The sequence below is a fragment of the Kogia breviceps genome, chromosome 1 (assembly GCF_026419965.1).
Source record: "Kogia breviceps isolate mKogBre1 chromosome 1, mKogBre1 haplotype 1, whole genome shotgun sequence".
Lineage (NCBI taxonomy): Eukaryota > Metazoa > Chordata > Mammalia > Artiodactyla > Physeteridae > Kogia > Kogia breviceps.
Genome location: NC_081310.1, coordinates 161864372 through 161882366, shown reverse-complemented (window position 1 = coordinate 161882366; position 17995 = coordinate 161864372). Strand labels below are relative to the sequence as shown.

Sequence of the window (17995 nt, the reverse complement as noted above, 5' to 3'; positions counted from 1 at the left end):
GAAGAAGTGCGGGGAGTAATCCAAGTAGGGCACCCGGCAGCTGTGAAGGCCTGAGGTGAGAATGAGATTAGGATGTCATTCAAACCTAGCCTCTGGCTATCCCCACAGTCTTCTACCATTACAAGCGAAAATGGGCATTTGTATATGTACATAACCTTACATGGACTCTTTTCTCTGAAGCCCTTCTCCCATTTCTCCATCTGGAATGTCAAACTCCAAATGTCACATTCAAAGACTCCTTAATCTCCCCAAAGCAGATCTAATCCCTCTCTCCTCTACTGTTCCCCAAATCTGTGTTTAACTTTATAGTAATATTTGTTAATAAGTATGTAATGGCTATTTTTGTTATCCTGTGTCATGCACTGTGTTAAATATTTTACCTGAATTATCACATTTAATCCCTATGGCAGCCTTACAAAACAGGTACTGTTACTATCATCCCCATTTTACAGAAAAAGAAACTGAAGGCATAATCACTTACCCTGACTGTCAGAGGCCAAGTCTGGATTTGAGCTCCAGGCCTTTTGCCTCCAGAGCCCGAACTCTTAAGCCCCTCTGCTATGCTACAGTGACATCTCTCTACATCTCAGGAATCTCAGATTCCTGGGGGTGGTGTTTCGTGTGATTCATCAATATTCTTAGCACATAGAACAAGCCCTGGCACAAGGGAGTTAATTCTTTGCTAAAAGAATGTCTTAGCAATTACAGATCCTGACTGATAAAGACAAAATCACATAACACATAAATAGGTCTGTCCCTTCAGCCTTCAGGTGTAGCCTGTACTGTGGACTCTGATGATCTGATTTGTGCATTGATTGACAGCCTGGGTCCCTCTCCTTTGGTCCCGTTAATGGCATTAGCATCTAGTCAATAATGCTCAGCATTTCATTTTACCACTTTAATTAACAAATTCAATTTGTTCAAACCACTGTGAAAACAAATTAGAAGCTCAAGAATGGGGCCTCCAGGATGGGGAAGGAAGGCAGGGGCTCCACACAGATTAGGCTGCTTGTTGATCTGATCTTTGGAGATTATGGGGAGCCGAACACTGTCTGCCCTTCAACTATCTTCCTACCCCGGACCCAACAGAGTGCCTCAGTGATGTAGCCGAGATTGGGCAAACCAGTTTCTGTACCCTTTGGGCTTGTCCCTTCCCTCTTCGCAGAGACAAGGAGGTGCCCTACTCTGCCTTCAAATCCGCTCTCATTCTTCAAAGGGGCAACTCTGCTTTGAATTTGAATTCAACAACTACAACATTAATAACAATTCCCCTGACCAGCAGTCCTCAACCAGAGAGAATTTTAACCCCTAGGGGATATTCGACAGTATCTGCAGAAATTTCTAGTTGTCACAACTAGGGAGAAGGTGCTACAGACATCTAGTAGAGGCCACGGTGCTATTAAACCTACAACGCACAGGACAGCTCCCCTCACCAAATATTTTCTGGCCTAAAATGTCAAGAGCACTGAGGTGGGGAAACCCTGTCCTAGTGTCTCTACAGTTTTCTAAGCACGTTCCTTGATCATTGCAATGTCTCTGTGAGGTAAGCAGGACAGGGATTGCTGACCCCATTTAAGAGAGGAGGAAATTGACAATCAGAGTTCAAGTGATGTGCTCAAAGTGTACAGTTAGTAAGCGGTAGTGAACAGTCCAGAGAAAGATCCTTTTTTCTACCTCTAGTTGAGTTAATAGAATGGAAAGCACCTTTTGGAGCCTCCAAGCAGCTTTTAGGGGAATGAGAGTTGGTTACATCTATTAGGTGCCTCTTAGGGGACAGGCACTGGGCAGGGTACTTACTATGTAATAGGCAGCTAGACTTGGTGGAACCAGACCTGGGAGAAGGTGCTTATGATGAGTGAGTCTGGGAAAATTGCCCCCATCCTCCACCCCCAAGAGTTACACTTAATGGCTGCATAGCAGCTACACACCTTTGAATAGAAGGCAGCCACTCAAAAAGTCACCTGGCTCTTAACCACTGGTTATTCCAGGTCTCAGATTCAATTGTCCTTTCCAGCTTAGAAAGCAAGCAGGGGTAAGTGCAGACAGAGCTACACAGAACTTTTGAGGTGGGCCAAAATAAAACCCAAACTTGAGCCCTTTTCAGTTCTGACAAGTACACAGACATATTTGATAAATTGAGACAGGTATATATATGTGGGGGGAAGGAGACAGGCAGAGAAAGGGGAGTAAAAAGGAGAGAGGCTGATGAAGTTACTGCAGAGGATCAATAGAAGGCTTCAAAGAGAATTCATCCAAAAGAAAGAAAGAGTCTAGAAGGAAGAAACGGCCACAGACCCTGAACATCAGAGGGCAGTGATGGTTCCTAGCACAACCAATATCAGATACTCCAGCAGCCTGAGTAGGTAACCTAGATTAATAGCTTTGTGAGTGAATCAAAAGAGGTAGATCACTAAATTCAGTAACACTTTGGAGCCCAAGGTATTTGCTCTGGGATACCCCTGAAATGAACATAACAAAGAGAGCCCTTCATGTGAGTATTGTTCTGTGGGGAGTTACTTTCTGGCATTGAGCCACAGGATTGGCCTTTCATTTCAACAGGTCATAGATTTCCAGCTCTGAAGATAAAGGCAATGATAAACATAGTATTCAAAGGAATAAAGTACCAGCCTAGAAGCAAGCAGCTCCTAGTTAGACTGAGACCTAAAACCATGAAATCCCAGTTCAGCTTGTATGGTGGCAAGTGATAACCAGGAACAGTGTACACACACTTGTAAGACTCATTGGAGATCCCAGAAACTGAGTTAGAAGAACACTGTACAGCACTGGATTTCCTACCAAGACAGGGCAGGGGCACTGGGCTACAGAAATGCAGCTAATAGGGCTTCCCTGGTGGCGCAGTGGTTGCGGGTCCGCCTGCCGATGCAGGGGGCACGGGTTCGTGCCCCGGTCCGGGAGGATCCCACGTGCCGCGGAGGGGCTGGGCCCGTGGGCCGTGGCCGCTGGGCTTCCGTGTCCGGAGCCTGTGCTCCGCGGCGGGAGAGGCCGCAGCAGTGAGAGGCCCGTGTAACGCAAAAAAAAAAAAAAAATGCAGCTAATAATGTTCATGGGACCTCAGTGGTATTAACAGGATGCTGAAACTCATGCCGTTGGATATGTTCGTGTTTTCTCATTTAATCCTCATAACAATAAACAAAGTGGTTTTATCCTTGCCCAAAGTCATACACCTCAGAGATGGCGAAAAAAATCACGGCGCCCGGCAGCGGGGCCCACGCACGCGTCGCAGGGGGTCGGAATGGGGCTGTGAAGTGGTCTTTCTGATTCTAAACAGCAAGCTGTATCTAGCCTACAATGTCAGAGCCCTTAGGAGGAGAAGGGGAGAGTAGGTAGAAGGGCCCATGTCTCTGGGTCTGCTTCATCCTACTGTCCACTAAGCAATTATAGATATTCACACAGAGAAACCTGACATTTGCCATTATAAATTCCAAGGGTGATATATTCCCTGCTTTGCCCAGGGAGAAGCAGGTCTTTGTAGCAGGGAAAGAGATAACTGAGGAGATGCCTTGGCCTATTAAAGGGCTCATTGCAGAAACATTCCCATTCCTTCAGCAGTCTTCGAACCAGATACCGAATTAGTCGTGGTAGGGGACTCTGGCGTGGTGGAGGAACAAGGCTTTAGAGCTAGATTGGTCTGGGTTTGAGTTCTGGATTCACAGCTCAGTGGCCGAGTGAGCCTGGGCACATGACTTAATCTCTCAAATCCTCATGTTCCTCATCAATTAAATGGGATAGCAATAAAACTGTTAAAAGTCTGTTGTGAGGATTAAATGAGGTACTTTGGGTAAAGAACTTAGAACAGTGTTTGGCATATTCGTAGACGTTCAACAAATGTCAGCTCCACTCCTCACATTCCTAAATGTTTCTCTTATACTGGAAGTTGTGTCCCAATTCAATGTTGTAGAATTTAGAACAAAACTCAAGATGTGATCAGTAAGTAAAAGTTTGATGGGTAGCTAGAGGGAGGGTAGAAGAATGGTGGGGAAAAAAGTAGGGGTTATATCCAACTTAGATTTGAATTCCAGATCCATCATTTTCTAACTGTTGTGCAACCTTGAACAAATTACCTAACCTCTTTCAGCCTCAATTTCCAAATGGGTAAAATGGGGAGAATATTAACTAACTGGCCAGGCTTTTGTAAGGATGGAAGATTACATATATAAAGAACTTACGTACCACATACCTGGCAAGTAGATGGTATTAGATACGCATATTCCTATTAGATATCTGGATTTTATCTGGATGTTATAATGCTTTCATTTTAAACCAATTACTAAGCACCACTACTTCCTCTTTATCTTAGTTATGTCCTCTGCTTATGGAAAAATATGCAGGGATAAGGAAGCCAATCTCATTGTGTTTCATGGAATTTTAAAAGCACCACCACCTTTACTCTTGTACAGTCAACGAACCCATATAGAGAATCTCCCATGTGCACAAAACTGGGTTAGGTGTTGGGGAATCAGTGGCAGGAAAGACTGAGGAGGTCCCTGCTCTCACAGAGCTTACAGCCTAGTGTGTGTGTGTTTGCGTGGCAGGGAGGGCGGCAAGCAATAAACAAACAAAAAAATCATAGACTGATAAACCAACGCCTTGCTCTATGACAGGTGCAGGTGGCTTCAGTTATCTCTACTTTTGCTCCCCAGAATTAAGTTAACAAGATTATGTCAAAGAGACACTCTGAGCTGCTCAGAGAAAGGTGATGAGCACATACCTCTCAGGACGGAAGTGGCTATTTAAAGGTATTTCAGTTCCACCATGAAGCAATTTGATTCTCCTCACAACCCCCCATACACTCCCATTGAGGCATGCTCCAAGATTCAGTAACATTAGCTCACATATACTCTGCTCCTGGCATTGTGACACATGCCAAAGCTACATGAATAAGACATGCCCTAGAGCAGCTCCCAGGAAACAAACAGCACCGTGTGATTATAGCTGAAATGAAGGGGAGCACAAAGGTTTACAGGAGCCTGAGTTGTCTCTGTGTGTGTGTGTGTGTGTGTGTGTGTGTGTGTGTGTGTGTGTGTGTGTGTGTGTGTGTGTGTGTTTAACCCTGGTGGAGGTTGGGCTGAGGGTCAGAGAAGGCTTCTTGGATTCATAAAGCTATTCAGAGGCACAGACCAATGGAACAAAAATATTTCAGGGTAAGAAGGGTTAGGTGGCATCAGGCCTAGTCTCCTACCCAGAATGGGAAGCAGTATTCCTGCCTGCACAATCCAATATGCCAGATCCTGTGATATTCACTGAGGATACAAAGGCAAATAAAGCACTAGCCTGCCTTAGTGAGCTCATAGTGTGCCATGTAGAGGCAGTCAAGGTAACAGTATAATAAATGCCAGAATGAAGGGAAGCTCAGAGGGGAGATGAGATGGCCAGCTGAGAACATAGAGGAGAGAGGGGAAGCTAAGTTGGTCAGCTAGGGTGAGGTCACAGAAGTCTTCACCAGGGAGGTGATGCTTAAGTTAAAATCTGAAAGCTGAGCAGAGATTTTCCTTTCTCCCATCCATCCATCCATCCATCCATCTATCCATCCATCCATCCATCCATCCATCATCAAGTGATTAACTCATATACTAGTTGAAGACTCATTATAGCTAGGCGTAAAGCAGGGCAAGGGCTAAGTAAAATTGTGGTTTTCAGAGTTTACCTCAGCCTCATAGGCTGTCAGAGGAAGAATTCTTATAAATGATATAGTTAAACCCCAACAATTTTACAGATGTGGAAACTGAGGCTCACAGAAGAGGTGAAAGCATTTATCTCAATTCACTCTGGTAGCAACTGACAGAGCCAGATTTAGAACCCCAAGTATACCCAGACCCCAGGTCTCATCCTGTTATAACATGCTGCCCCTTTCTCAGTCTGCCTTTTTTTGCAACCCCCTCTATTCCCTGGACCCAGGGGCTCTAATACTCTCTTCTACTTCCCCTTTCTGGTTAGTCAAACATGTTCCTGAGCAAAGTTCAGGAACTGATTCATACCAAGATAAACAACTCAAAGTTTCACATATGGAGAAAGAAGGACAAGGGGAAAAAAAGCCCCACATTACAATAATTCATTACATAATTCACTTGATTTCTTTCTACTAAAATCTAACTCTTCATCAAGGAGTTTGTGGAACAAGGAGTAACTCTGAGTTAGGAAGACCTTGAAATCTGATCCCAGCTATGTGGCTGGTCCAGAAAACACTTCTTTCTATGAGCAAGGGAGACGGCCACAGAGAAATGTGCTGGGTTCTGCCCTCGTATGGTTTCTAACAGGTGGCATCACCATTTCTTGCCCCATGGCATAAAGTATCCACAGACATCCAGGACTAAACTAGGCAAATCAAGTGCACAGCCCTCCAGTCTCAGCTGGAGGCACCCCAAATGCCCAAATGGTGGCAATCATGGAGACTGTGTGATTATTGCATGAGGATGACCCTCTTTATTCCATCCTTTTCTGCCCAGAGAGTGGAGAGGCACAGCAGACCACCTGTGGTGCTGTCACACTATTCAGGCTCCACGTGAAAAGCCCTCTGGAGCTCACAGGAGAGTTAGAACTTGGTAATAACAGAACTTGGGACAAAACCTTGGGTTTTAGTGATAATTATCAGGGATCCAGGATCCCATCTATGCACATATCTTATTCGCCTCACAATGACCTTGGAACACAGGGATTGTTATCTCCATTTTATAGGAGAAAAACTGAGGCCCAGAGAGGTTTTATGACACAGTTGGGAAGTAACAGGGCCAGGATCTGAACCTAACTCTATCCCACACTGAGACCTTAGGCCCATACTGCACCCCAGGACACACTCCACCTCAAGTATTTTTTTTTTAAATTGAAGTATAGTTGACTTACAATACTGTGCTATTTTCAGGTGTACAGCAAAGTGATTCAGTTATATATATATATTTATTTTTTCAGATTATCTTCCATTATAGGTTATTACAAGACATTGAATATAATTCCCTGTTATATAGTAAAGCCTTGTTGCTTATCTATTTTATGTATAGTAGTTTGTATCTGTTAATCCCACACTCCTAATTTATGCCTCCTCTCTTCCCTTTCCCCTTTGATAACCATAACTTTGTTTTCTATGTCTGCGAATTTGTTTCTGTTTTGTATATAGATTCATTTGTATTATTTTTTAGATTCCCCTTATAAATGATATTATGTAATATTTGTCTTTCTGTCTGACTTTTAAGTATAATATTCTCTAGGTTCATCCATATTGCTGAGGTTCATCCAATCCTTGTGGCAACATTTCATTCTTTTTTATGGCTGAGTCAGATTCTATTGTGTATATATATATACAACACATCTTCTTAAGTCAATCATCTGTTGAGGGACACTTGTGTTGTTTCTATGTCTTGGCTATTGTAAATCGTGCTGCTATGAACACTGGGGTGCATGGATATTTTCTAATTAGAGTTTTCATCTTTTCCAGATATATACCCAGGAGTGGGATTGCTGGATCATATGGCAGCTCTATTTTTAGTTTTGTTTTTCTAAAATATTTATTTATTTATTTATTTGGCTGCTCCGGGTCTTAGCTGCGGCATGGGGGATCTTTTAGTCACGACACGTGGACTCTTTTAGTTGTGGCGTGTGGGCTCTTAGTTGCGGCATGCAGGATCTAGTTCCCTGACCAGCGACTGAACCTGGGCCCCCTGCATTGAGACCATGGAATCTTAACCACTGGACTACCAGGGAAGTCTCTATTTTTAGTTTTTTTAAGGAACCTCCATACTGGTTTCCATACTGGCTGCACCAATTTACATTCCCACCAACAGCGTAGGAGGGTTCTCTTTTCTCCACACCCTCTCCAGCACTTATTGTTTGTAGATTTTTTGATGATGGCCATTCTGACCAGTGTGAGGTGATACCTCATTGTGGTTTTGATTTGCATTTCTGTAATAATTAGCGATGTTGCAGTTGCAGCTCAAGCATTTTTATGCACACCCATTTCCCGGTGCATTTGCCCAAACACCTGTGGTGGACACGCAAACTCCTTCATCAGACCTTAAGCAGGCTATGGAACTGCTACAGGCCTTAAGTTCACATACACAGATGAGAATATGACTTACTTCATAGGTTGTTGGCATTAAGTGAAAATGAGATACTGTATGAGAGAGCTTAGCCAGGTTCAGGTACCTGGTAAATACTCAGCTAAGGGGCAAAAAACAAAACAAAACAAAACAACCCAACAACTTTCTTTTTCCAAATCTGACTCAACTGTATATTGTCAAGAGGCAACGTAAAGAGTCAGTAGAGCAGCATACTGAGACTAAGGGCTCTGGAGCTGGTCTGCCTGATTCAAATCCTTTCTCTACCACTAATTAGCTGTGCGATCTTGGGAAGTCACTTAACCTCTGTGTGCCTTAGTTTCCTCATCTGGAAAATGGAGTTTGAGAGAACTATGTGAGTTGAAACACATGTAGTTCTTAAAATAGTGCCTGGCAAACAGTAAGGGCTCAATAAATGTTAGCTAATTCTTAGCATCACCGTGAATGTGTGAGAAGATAATCCTTCCTCTGAACCTTTCTTCATGCTCTTCTATCCAGCATGTTCTTCCCTACTGGAATTGAGCTCGGCACATTTAGCTCAAGATCCACCTCTCCCATTAGCCTTTCTCATTCTTCCATGTCTCAGAAGTCATCTGACTCTGTCATTAAAATTGTCTGACTGCTTTAGGCATGTATGTTTACTTATCCCACAGGCACTGACCACATTGTGAAGAGAACACTTTGTGCTCCTGAACTCTGAATCCCTAGCCTAGGCCTAGGGCCTGACCCACAGGAGACATTCAGTAAACATTTGCTGTGTGAATGTATAATTGGATAAATATATCTTTTTTTGATTGCCTGTGCATGCCAATTATAGGAGATGTTTACATTACTTAGTGATAGTTTTATCAACAGCTCAGGATGTGGGAGAGACAGCAATGGACTAAGAAGAAGATGACTGGTGTTCTGATTTTGGCTTTGCCACCTATTAGGTACAAGACCTTGAGTGATTGGTTTTGGTTCTCTGTGCCTGAGTTTCTTCATTGGTAAAGTGAGGAGTTTGAACAGGATAAAGTCCGAGAGTCCTTCTACCTATAAGCTTTGTATCAGTAGCCAAAAAGCTGCCCACACTGTGCTGGTTTCCTTCCAGAAGCACTTGGTGTCAGGCTCTGTGCCAGGCACTGGGGACACAGAGAAAAATGACACGCAGTCTCTGTCCAAAAGGACTGACAGTTGAGTGGAGAACACAGTCTTACAAACTGATGGTTACGTGGGAAGGAGAGGAGCACAGGGAAGTGCAGAGGAGGGACTTGACTGTCCCAGGGCAGGAGGATTCGGGGCAGGCAACCTGGAGGAAGTGAGAGTAAAGTCAGCTCTGTGGAGAAACTGCCCATGTGAGAACAAAACGCAGGAGGGCACAGGCCAACGCTGGGTCTCATGTGCACACTTGAGCCCTCTATACCTCCTAAACCTCTTCAACTGAGACTCACCTCTCCCCAGGAACAATTTCCCTCTGGCCTACTTTTCAACCCCTCTATCACACCATGTTTCTTCCCCTCCCCCTCTTCCTGGAACATGCTTCTGTCTTCTCCATCAGCACCTTCTCTGCCTACTTCTCTCCTTCTTGTGTCCCCATCCTTTTAACTCTTCATCATTCTTCAGACATCAGCTCAAATCACTTCCTCAGAAAAGCCTTTCCTGATGTTCCAGGTTAGGTCAGGTCTCCCCACTGTATATTTTCTTAGTACCCTGTGTTTCTCCTTCATCACATTGTTAAATAGTTAACTGTGTGCTTAGTGGCTTAGTGTTTGTCTATTCTACTAGAATAAAGCTCAACAAGGGGGCAGGGACTCCTTACTCAAATGTTTTATCTCTGACACTGTGCTTATATAGTAGGGTCTCAATAAATATTTGTAGAATGAATGGAGGGAGGGACAAAGATGGGGTAGAGAATGGGGGGAGGGCAGCACTCACCTTTCTTTTTAAACCCACTTTCAAGCTATTTATTCCCCTGTAATTAACATTAAAATACACAATGCCTCTGAGGCTAAGGCTTTTCAGCTTTTCCATTCTTTTCCATTCTTCCGCTCTAAACTCAACTAACCCTTAGAGCTTTAAGTACTCAAAACAGGTTTGTATAAAGAAAGAATAAATGAATGCTGCCCTAAGCTTCTCACTTCATTAACCCACCAAAATCTTTCCCACTCTTCAAAGTGCAGCACACTCCCAAACTGCCTCTAATCCACAGCCCAGTCCCTCAATGTAACTGATTTCAGATGAGGGGTGATAAGAAAAAATTCTGATTGAGCAATGTCCCGCTAAGGTATGAATGACTGATGGCCCTTTAAACCCTTCCTCCCTCCCTCTCTTTTTGCCTTCGTCCCTTCCTTCCTTCTATTCTTTCCTCCTTCTCCTTCCCCTCCTCCTCCTTCTTCTTAATTTTAATTTTAAAAAAGGAGACCTGCTAAATCCAGGTGAACAGAGTACTAGAAATACACTGAGGTGAAAACAGAAAATATCTTTCTTAGAATCATCCCACAAAAGCAAGATGATTTTTCACAAAGGTTGGAATACAGGTCCTTAGAGAATATTTGCATCATTTCTTTTGACTTACAAATGTAGAAAGAGAAGCCTAGAGAGGGCAAAAGACCTGTTTAGGGCACAGAGCGAAGCAGTGTCAAAGATGGGACTGGAACTCCCTGCACTGATCTAGCGCATTGCCCTTTATGTGTCTGCCTTGTGCTTTGTCAGCAGTCTGTAAATCAAGCCCTCCTGCCCTCCCTTTGCTCTTGCTTCCTGGGCCTTCTCTGCTAGCCCTGCCTTTCTTTTCCTGAGTCTCAGTGACAGCTTGCCTGCCTCAGCTGCCCTTGCTGAACACTGCCACTCCATAGATAGCTTTGCCGCCTTTCACTGATTCATCCGCTTGCCGTCTGTTTTCAGACTTCTCCCGAAAATCCCAGTGTTTCTACCGTTCCCTGAGTTCTGTCACGCCCTCCTCCTCTGCTGATGGACCCAATAAACAGCTACTCTAATTTAGCCTTCATCCATCTCCAAGCCACCATTTTCTGAAGTTTACATCGTCTATTTTTCACTCTCTTTCATTTTTTGATTCACCAATTTCAGAGAATTAAATGTGTCTGAAAGAGCAGTGGTGAAGCAATGATGACTTTTCTAAGGAACTGTAATGACAGCATTCACTCCTTTACTCATGTAGCCTTTGGTTCAATGAGAATTCCTTGATACTCAGTATGTGTTGGCAAGGAAAGATAGCTAAAGGAATAGCAGGCACTGTTGCATACTGGTCATTGAAATAAGAGATACATGCATAAAAGACTAGAAAAAAATTATATATATATATATATATATATATATATATATATATATATATATATATAATAGTAACATATATTGAGCACTCACTCTGTTACAGGATGCTCAAGTGAATGTTTCATTTGAGGCACCAGGAAATGAGGAATGCTTGTTTGGAATACCCAAAGAAGTGTCGGAGTTTGTACAGAATTTCCAAGTATGTGTCTAGAAACCGATTACAAAACTCTTGAAACGCCTTGCTCACTTCAAGGATACACAGGAAAAGAAGGTTAGAAATTAAAAAGAGTGGGTTTCATGAGGGGGATTTTTGATGCCTGGGGTCCCACAGGCCATGCCTCCAGAGGAGGGATTAGGGTGTATTTCTCCCCTCCTCTCTGCATGGGGAGAGGAGGCTACAGTGGGCTGGATTCTGGATTCTTGATGCCTTCCTGAGAAAGCTGGTGAGCAAGAGACTATGGCGAAAGTAAAGAAGCAGCTGCACTGAGATTGGCCTATGGTCCCAAGTGCTTGCCCAGGCAAAGGGTTCTGAGCAGATGTGGGGCCCATGGTGGATGGAATCAGTTTGATGCCATATCGACTCCTGTGCAATCCATATATACAGTGGATAACCAGGAAAGCAGGAAATACGGGGGTAGTGACAGCAGGAGAAGCAGGATGTATTCCCCAAGTTAATGGTTGCATTCAACCAGAGGTGCCTCCAAAGAACCTGTGAAAGTACTGACCTGAGAGGGAGTCAGCTGCAAACATCTGTCAGGCCCAGAGAGCCTGGAGCCAGCTTAGGAGCGTGCCAGGCAAGCAGGGTCTTTCTGTCCCCTTCACGCCCCTTCTCCTCTCCCGCTTCAGCCTTGGCTGGGGGTGGAGGTACGAAGGAAGAAGACATTAAATCAAGTTCAGAGTTTCGATTATTGTCTGGGATTGGACATTTTTAATTACTGGATTGAGGCTGTGTTTATTAATTCAAGTGATTGAAAGACTTTCTATTACCTAAAAGGAGAATTTTCATCCAGGGCAGAGGAAGGACTACCCCTCTGAATAGGTTTGAAGTATTGACAGGAGACAAAAATAAAGCTGCTTGTATGAATACACTCTGAATCCTGCATATTATATCAACAAATTATTGGCTATACGTGTAATCCTGACAAAAACCCTGCAGATAAGTAATATCACTGTCCCTATTTTAATAAATGTAGAACCTGAAACACAGGGAGATTAAGTAACTTGACCAAGGTCACCCTCTGGTCAAATGGAAGTATTTTCAAGCACTGTAAACTTCCTATGGGTGGGGCTATATTTGATCCCTTGCTGTATCCTCAGAGCTCTGCACAGTGCTAGGGGCTCAGCAGTATACCTAATATTGTTTGAAGGTCTGATTTCAGAATGCTGTACTGGAAATAAGGGCATTAGAGAAGTTTTAGACCTTCAAGGGCAGCTGAGACAAATGAGATCAATGAGGATCCCTCGGGACCCATCTGAGAGCTTCCCAACTCCCTTTTGTTGGTCACCTGGCCAGGCCATAACCAGCCTTGCCCATGTGGTCTGTCCTTTGGACACAATTTTACAATTGTCCCATCTTGTTGCTGCTTTATGTTGCTCTTGTGCTGAGGGTCCTTCACCCTCTCCTCTGCCTTTCCTCAGCCTACATGCCCCCACCCCGCCCTGCCTTTATTTTCAGCAGGAAACATCAATAAAATTTAATCAGAAATGTTAGTTTAGCTGGATAGGCATGAGGAGCGCAGAGACAGCTACTCCACTGTGATTAGCTGGGTAAAGGTCGTGAGGGAGCACTGTCACGGCTGGAAAGCCAGCAATTGGGGCAGACAGATGGGAGCCCCTTGTTCCCTGAACCCCAGGGGAGGGGCTAGGACTGTGGACCAGATTGGCTGGGGTGGAGTCCTGGGGAGGCCTGGCCAGTGTCATCTGTGGCTCTGTAGCCTGGGGGATGGGGAGTGGGCATGGTCCTCTCTAGATCTTCATTATGTCCTGATACTGGTAGCCATAACATAACATTGTTCAACAACCTTTCCTCGGGACCCTCAAAAATTCAGATAGAAATATCTAAACAAGGTCACATCATGTAAGATTTGGAGACATTTTAGATTATCTGGCCCAAACCACTCATTTTAGAGATTCTAAAAACCTTACGTCCAGAGAGAAGAAGTAACTAGACCAAGGTAACACAGACCTCAGTTTCACAGCTGATACTAGATTTAGCTCTCTTATCTTTCACTCTAGTTTTTCTGAGAAATGACTGGTCAGAATGTACCGGCACGGTCAGCAAAAGCGTCAGGAGTTAGGACTGCTGTGTGCTGTGGTCAGTGTCTTCTCAGAAGAGCTTCTCTGGTAAGATTATTAGGGTTCTGTGCCAAGGCAGCTATACTAACCCTATGTGAAAAGAGTTGAAGGGGAAGCTACTGCATTTCCTTACTCAGAGCCACTTATGGTAAAGACATGGTAAGCCAGCTTATCTCAACTGTGGTTAGTACTTTTGACCAGAATTGTTGAACAAGTAGGAAAAGCTAATGTGAAGTTGAGGAGAAACACTTTGTTGCACTAATCCTTATGATGGCATTATAAGGGAAGAATTATAACCTCTACTTTAAAGATGAGAAAACAAAAGCTCAGAGAAACTACATAATTTGCCCAAAGTCATAAAACTAATAAATGGGGGAATCTAGGCTTGAAACTAGGTTTGGTTTAATTCCAAAGCCCAGTTCTTTCTACTGTATAGCTTGAAAATTTATTCCAAAAGTCATTACTAAAGATAAATTTATTCAATGAAAATTTTAAAAGCAACAATAGTACCACTGGAATAAGTGCACAACCTCTCCGGGACAGTACTTTGAGCAGCACTTGTGTTTATCCAGTTGTTTGCTCATCTGTTCACTCATTCATTCATCCATTCAGCAAATATTTATTGAGCATCTACTAACTGTTAGCCACTGTTCTAGGCACTGAGAATACATGCTCAGACAAAAATGGCTTTGCCTTCATGGAGCTTACGTTCTGGTAGGAAGTGGAGGAAGATCAAGTGACTAAGAAAATGAGCAAGATATTATCAGATAGGACTTCCCTGGTGGTGCTCTGGTTAAGAATCTGCCTGCCAATGCACGGGACACGGGTTCAAGCCCTGGTCCAGGAAGATCTCACATGCCTGTGGAGCAACTAAGCCCGTGAGCCACAAATACTGAAGCCTGCGCTCTAGAGCCCGCAAGCCACAACTACTGAGCCCGTGAGCCACAACTACTGAGCCCGAGAACCACAACTACTGAAGCCCATGCGCCTAGAGCCTGTGCTCTGCAACAAGAGGAGCCACCGTAATGAGAAGGCTGTGCACCGCAACGAAGAGTAGCTCCCACTCTCCACAACTAGAGAAAGCTAATGCAGGGGATATGGGTTCAAGCACTGGTCCGGGAAGATCCCGCACGCCGCGTAACAACTAAGCCCGTGCGCCACAACTACTGAAGCCTGCGCTCTAGAGCCCACGAGCCGCAACTACTGAAGCCCACGCACCTAGAGCCCGTGCTCCGCAACAAGAGAAGCCACCACAATGAGAAGCCTGTGCACTGCATCAGAGCAGCCCCCACTCGGCACAACTAGAGAAAGCCCGCGCAGCAACGAAGAGAAAGCCCAACGCAGCCAAAAATAAATAAAGAAATTTATTAAAAAATGATATTTTCAGATAATAATATCAGATATGAAGAGAATAAAGAAGTGATATGATAGGAAGTCGGAGGGGCAGGGAGGAGCTAATTAAATAGGGTGGTGCGCAAAATCTCGGAGGCTGGGGTCAGAGTTCAAGAGCAAGAGGATGAATAAAAGGAATGAATGTTCACGTTCCTGGAAAACACACAAGGCAGATGTAGAGAGGATGAGAGCACTCTCCTCTCTGGTCCGTGAACTCTCTTTCACCTCCCCAGTATCCTCTAGCTTCTGAGTAGAAGGAACACTGAGGCAGAAAGCTCCAAGCAGAGGAATGTGGTATAGAGGGGAAGGCGATGGGCTTTGAAAGTGGATAGATCCCTGGCTGTGGAACCTTGGGTGAGTTCTTTAACCTCTGAGACTGTTTCTATGTGTGAAAACGGGGACAGTGACACCTTCCTTCTAGGATGTCTGGGGATCAACTGAGATACTGGATGGACATCAGTTCTTAGTTGCCGGCAACAGAAACTGAAGAGCTGATTAAGCATAAAGGGAACTTATTAAAGGAGTCCTGGTAGCTCACAGAATGAACTGAAGTTTCAGAAAACTAGGTCTGAGGCTAAGCTCCATGCCTAAATCACTGCAGACCTAGTCTGATGAGAAAACCACAGCTGCTACCCCTACCACTAAGTACCAGATGCTACAGTTAACACCACTTCTATGCTACCAGTTCAACTTGTTTACAACTACTATGCTGCCAGCACAAAGGACATTTCTGGGCCAGGAACTCAAAGTTGCCTCTCCTGCCTAGGCCTCACAGTTGCTCACCTCAGGACTGATTTCTTGTGGGTGTGCTTTGGATTGGTGGAGCCTAGGTCACATACCTGTCCCCTAGCTGTGGGAGAAGTTAGGGAAGAGACTTTTCCAACTTCTACCATGAGGTGAAGGACTCATGAGGAAGAGTATTCAAAAGAGGTTGGGGAGCCAGCAAATATGGCAAATACCCACTGAGGATGGAAGGTACCAGCATAGTGCCTGGGACCCAGCAGATGCTCAGTGAAAGTAAGTTTCCTTTCTCCTTCAGCTTCACAGACTTCCATCCATCTGATCCTAAGCTCTGAGGAGGTATTAATAATGCTGTATGGGTAGATGAAAAGGCCACCATGTACTATTTAAGACTCCCAGAGAGGAATTGTAAATTTAGCCCCTGCTGTAGACACCTTCCAGAGAGACAGGCTGCTGAATGGGACTTGGCTCAGAGTAGGAACAACGTGCTTGGCATTTGCCTAAATACAGCCTTGCCCAGAGGTAGAGTGGCCTCATAAAATGACGTGAGTTTAGAATTGAGCCTTAAATGAATTGCTGATCCATCACAAATGCCTTTGGGGGCAGAAGCATGGGAAGACAAAGGATCTTCAGTTGACAAATGATGAGTAATTCAATAATTGGACTTGGGTGCCCTGAGCAGTGTGCTTCTCTTTTTATCCAAAGCCAGTCCTGTAACTAGAAGGACGCCTCAGTTTCCTTATTTGTATTTCAATTCCCTTTCCCTTCTACCACTTCTCCTATCTTTTGGGACTGGAGACCAGCCCTGAACTCCAGCGTACATGAAAACACGTCAAGATCTTAGCAAAACTGCTCCCTATATCAGGTTCCTTTATCCCAGATAAGATCTTCCCAGAAATAAACCACATCCTAGATGGAAGCCAATTTGATCCATAATTTATGGGTGAAATACTGTTTACAAGGCACTTTGCTGCACATTATCCAATTTGATTCCAATGGCATGTCTGTGAATTTTACATTATTTCTTTAACATTTATTGAATAATATTGCATTTTTATTGTGTCAGGCACTGTGCAGAGACTCAGAGAGGGGAAGTGACCTGCCTAAGAACATATAGCCACATTTGGTGTTTTTTCCATCTTGCCTTAAAGCTTGTCAAAATCAAATGAGATGCCCTGTGGAAAAGGGCTACTTGAAAGCATGAGGTTATTATTAGTGTGGCTATGATATATGGCTTTTCTTTCTAAACCACTGCTCTAAAAATCTGGGCGACATGACAGAGGCATGAATTTCCATGAGTATGATGTGAACAAGTGCTGTCTCTTAATGTCTCTCTGATCCCACAAACAGCCTTGTTTTTCTCTGACTGCCAACCCTGGCCTCACCTCCCCTGCAAATCACATTACTCCCAGTAGCAGTTCTTGCCCTAGAGAAAAGTGTACCACAAATCTGGAAGGTAAAGGAATATTAGAAGCTAAAAATAGCCATGATCTCAAGAGATCAGTGAGGATTACATCAGATAATGTAAATATATTATTCAGAAAGGGATATCTGCTATTATTACCTTCATTATAAAAGAGCTCAGAGTAGTTAAGTGGCATATATAAGGGCACACAGCTATTAAGGATAGAAATGAGGATTCGGAATCAGGCCTGTGTTTCCCTGCGCCACACTGCCTGCCTGGAGAGCCTTACCCACACTTCAAGCCTAGTGCACATCCTCGATCTTCTTCCAAACTTCCCACAGCTCCTCAGCAGAATGAAGGTCCCTTCTATGGTTCTCCCCTTGTCCTGGCCCTTGACAGAAGAACATCTGAGTTAGGATGGATATCAAACCCACTTGTATGTCTTTAACTGCAGTTATAATATTTTCACTCGTGGTCACTCTGTAGGGGTAACGCTGCAGTTGGGCTTTGGACCCAAATCTTGCCCTTATACATCTGTTGACTTCATTCCCAGTGCAGTGGTGAAACAGATGGGCTGATGAATGTGAAGGTCAGGACCTGGCACCCAGCGAGGAGACTTCCCCTCTCTGCTCCCTTCCTTGAGTTAGCTCTTTGCCACAGGCTGGTAAGACAGCATGGTATGCTAGTTTGTTTAACTTGGCATAATTGAAAACACGGGAAGCTGGGCAGTCCTAGATTTAAATTTTGGCTTTGCCTCTGGCTGTGTGGCTTGCAGAAAAAAAATTTAACCTCCCTAAATTTGATTCTTCATCAGTGAAATGGAAAGAAT

At 44.1% G+C, this 17995-nt stretch overlaps 1 protein-coding gene across 5 annotated transcripts in view; it reads right to left on the bottom strand.

Moving 5' to 3' along the window:
- AGBL4 (AGBL carboxypeptidase 4) overlaps positions 1 to 17995 on the bottom strand; it is a 1382976-nt gene that overhangs the window by 449029 nt on the left and 915952 nt on the right. For 3 of the 5 annotated variants that reach the window (XM_067008185.1, XM_067008193.1, XM_067008202.1), the window contains one exon: positions 17456 to 17557. The exons of the other annotated variants lie outside the window; for them this stretch is intronic. In XM_067008185.1, coding sequence (XP_066864286.1) covers positions 17456 to 17557 — 102 coding nt within the window. The remainder of the gene's footprint in view (positions 1 to 17455; positions 17558 to 17995) is intronic. 5 annotated transcript variants of the gene reach the window in all.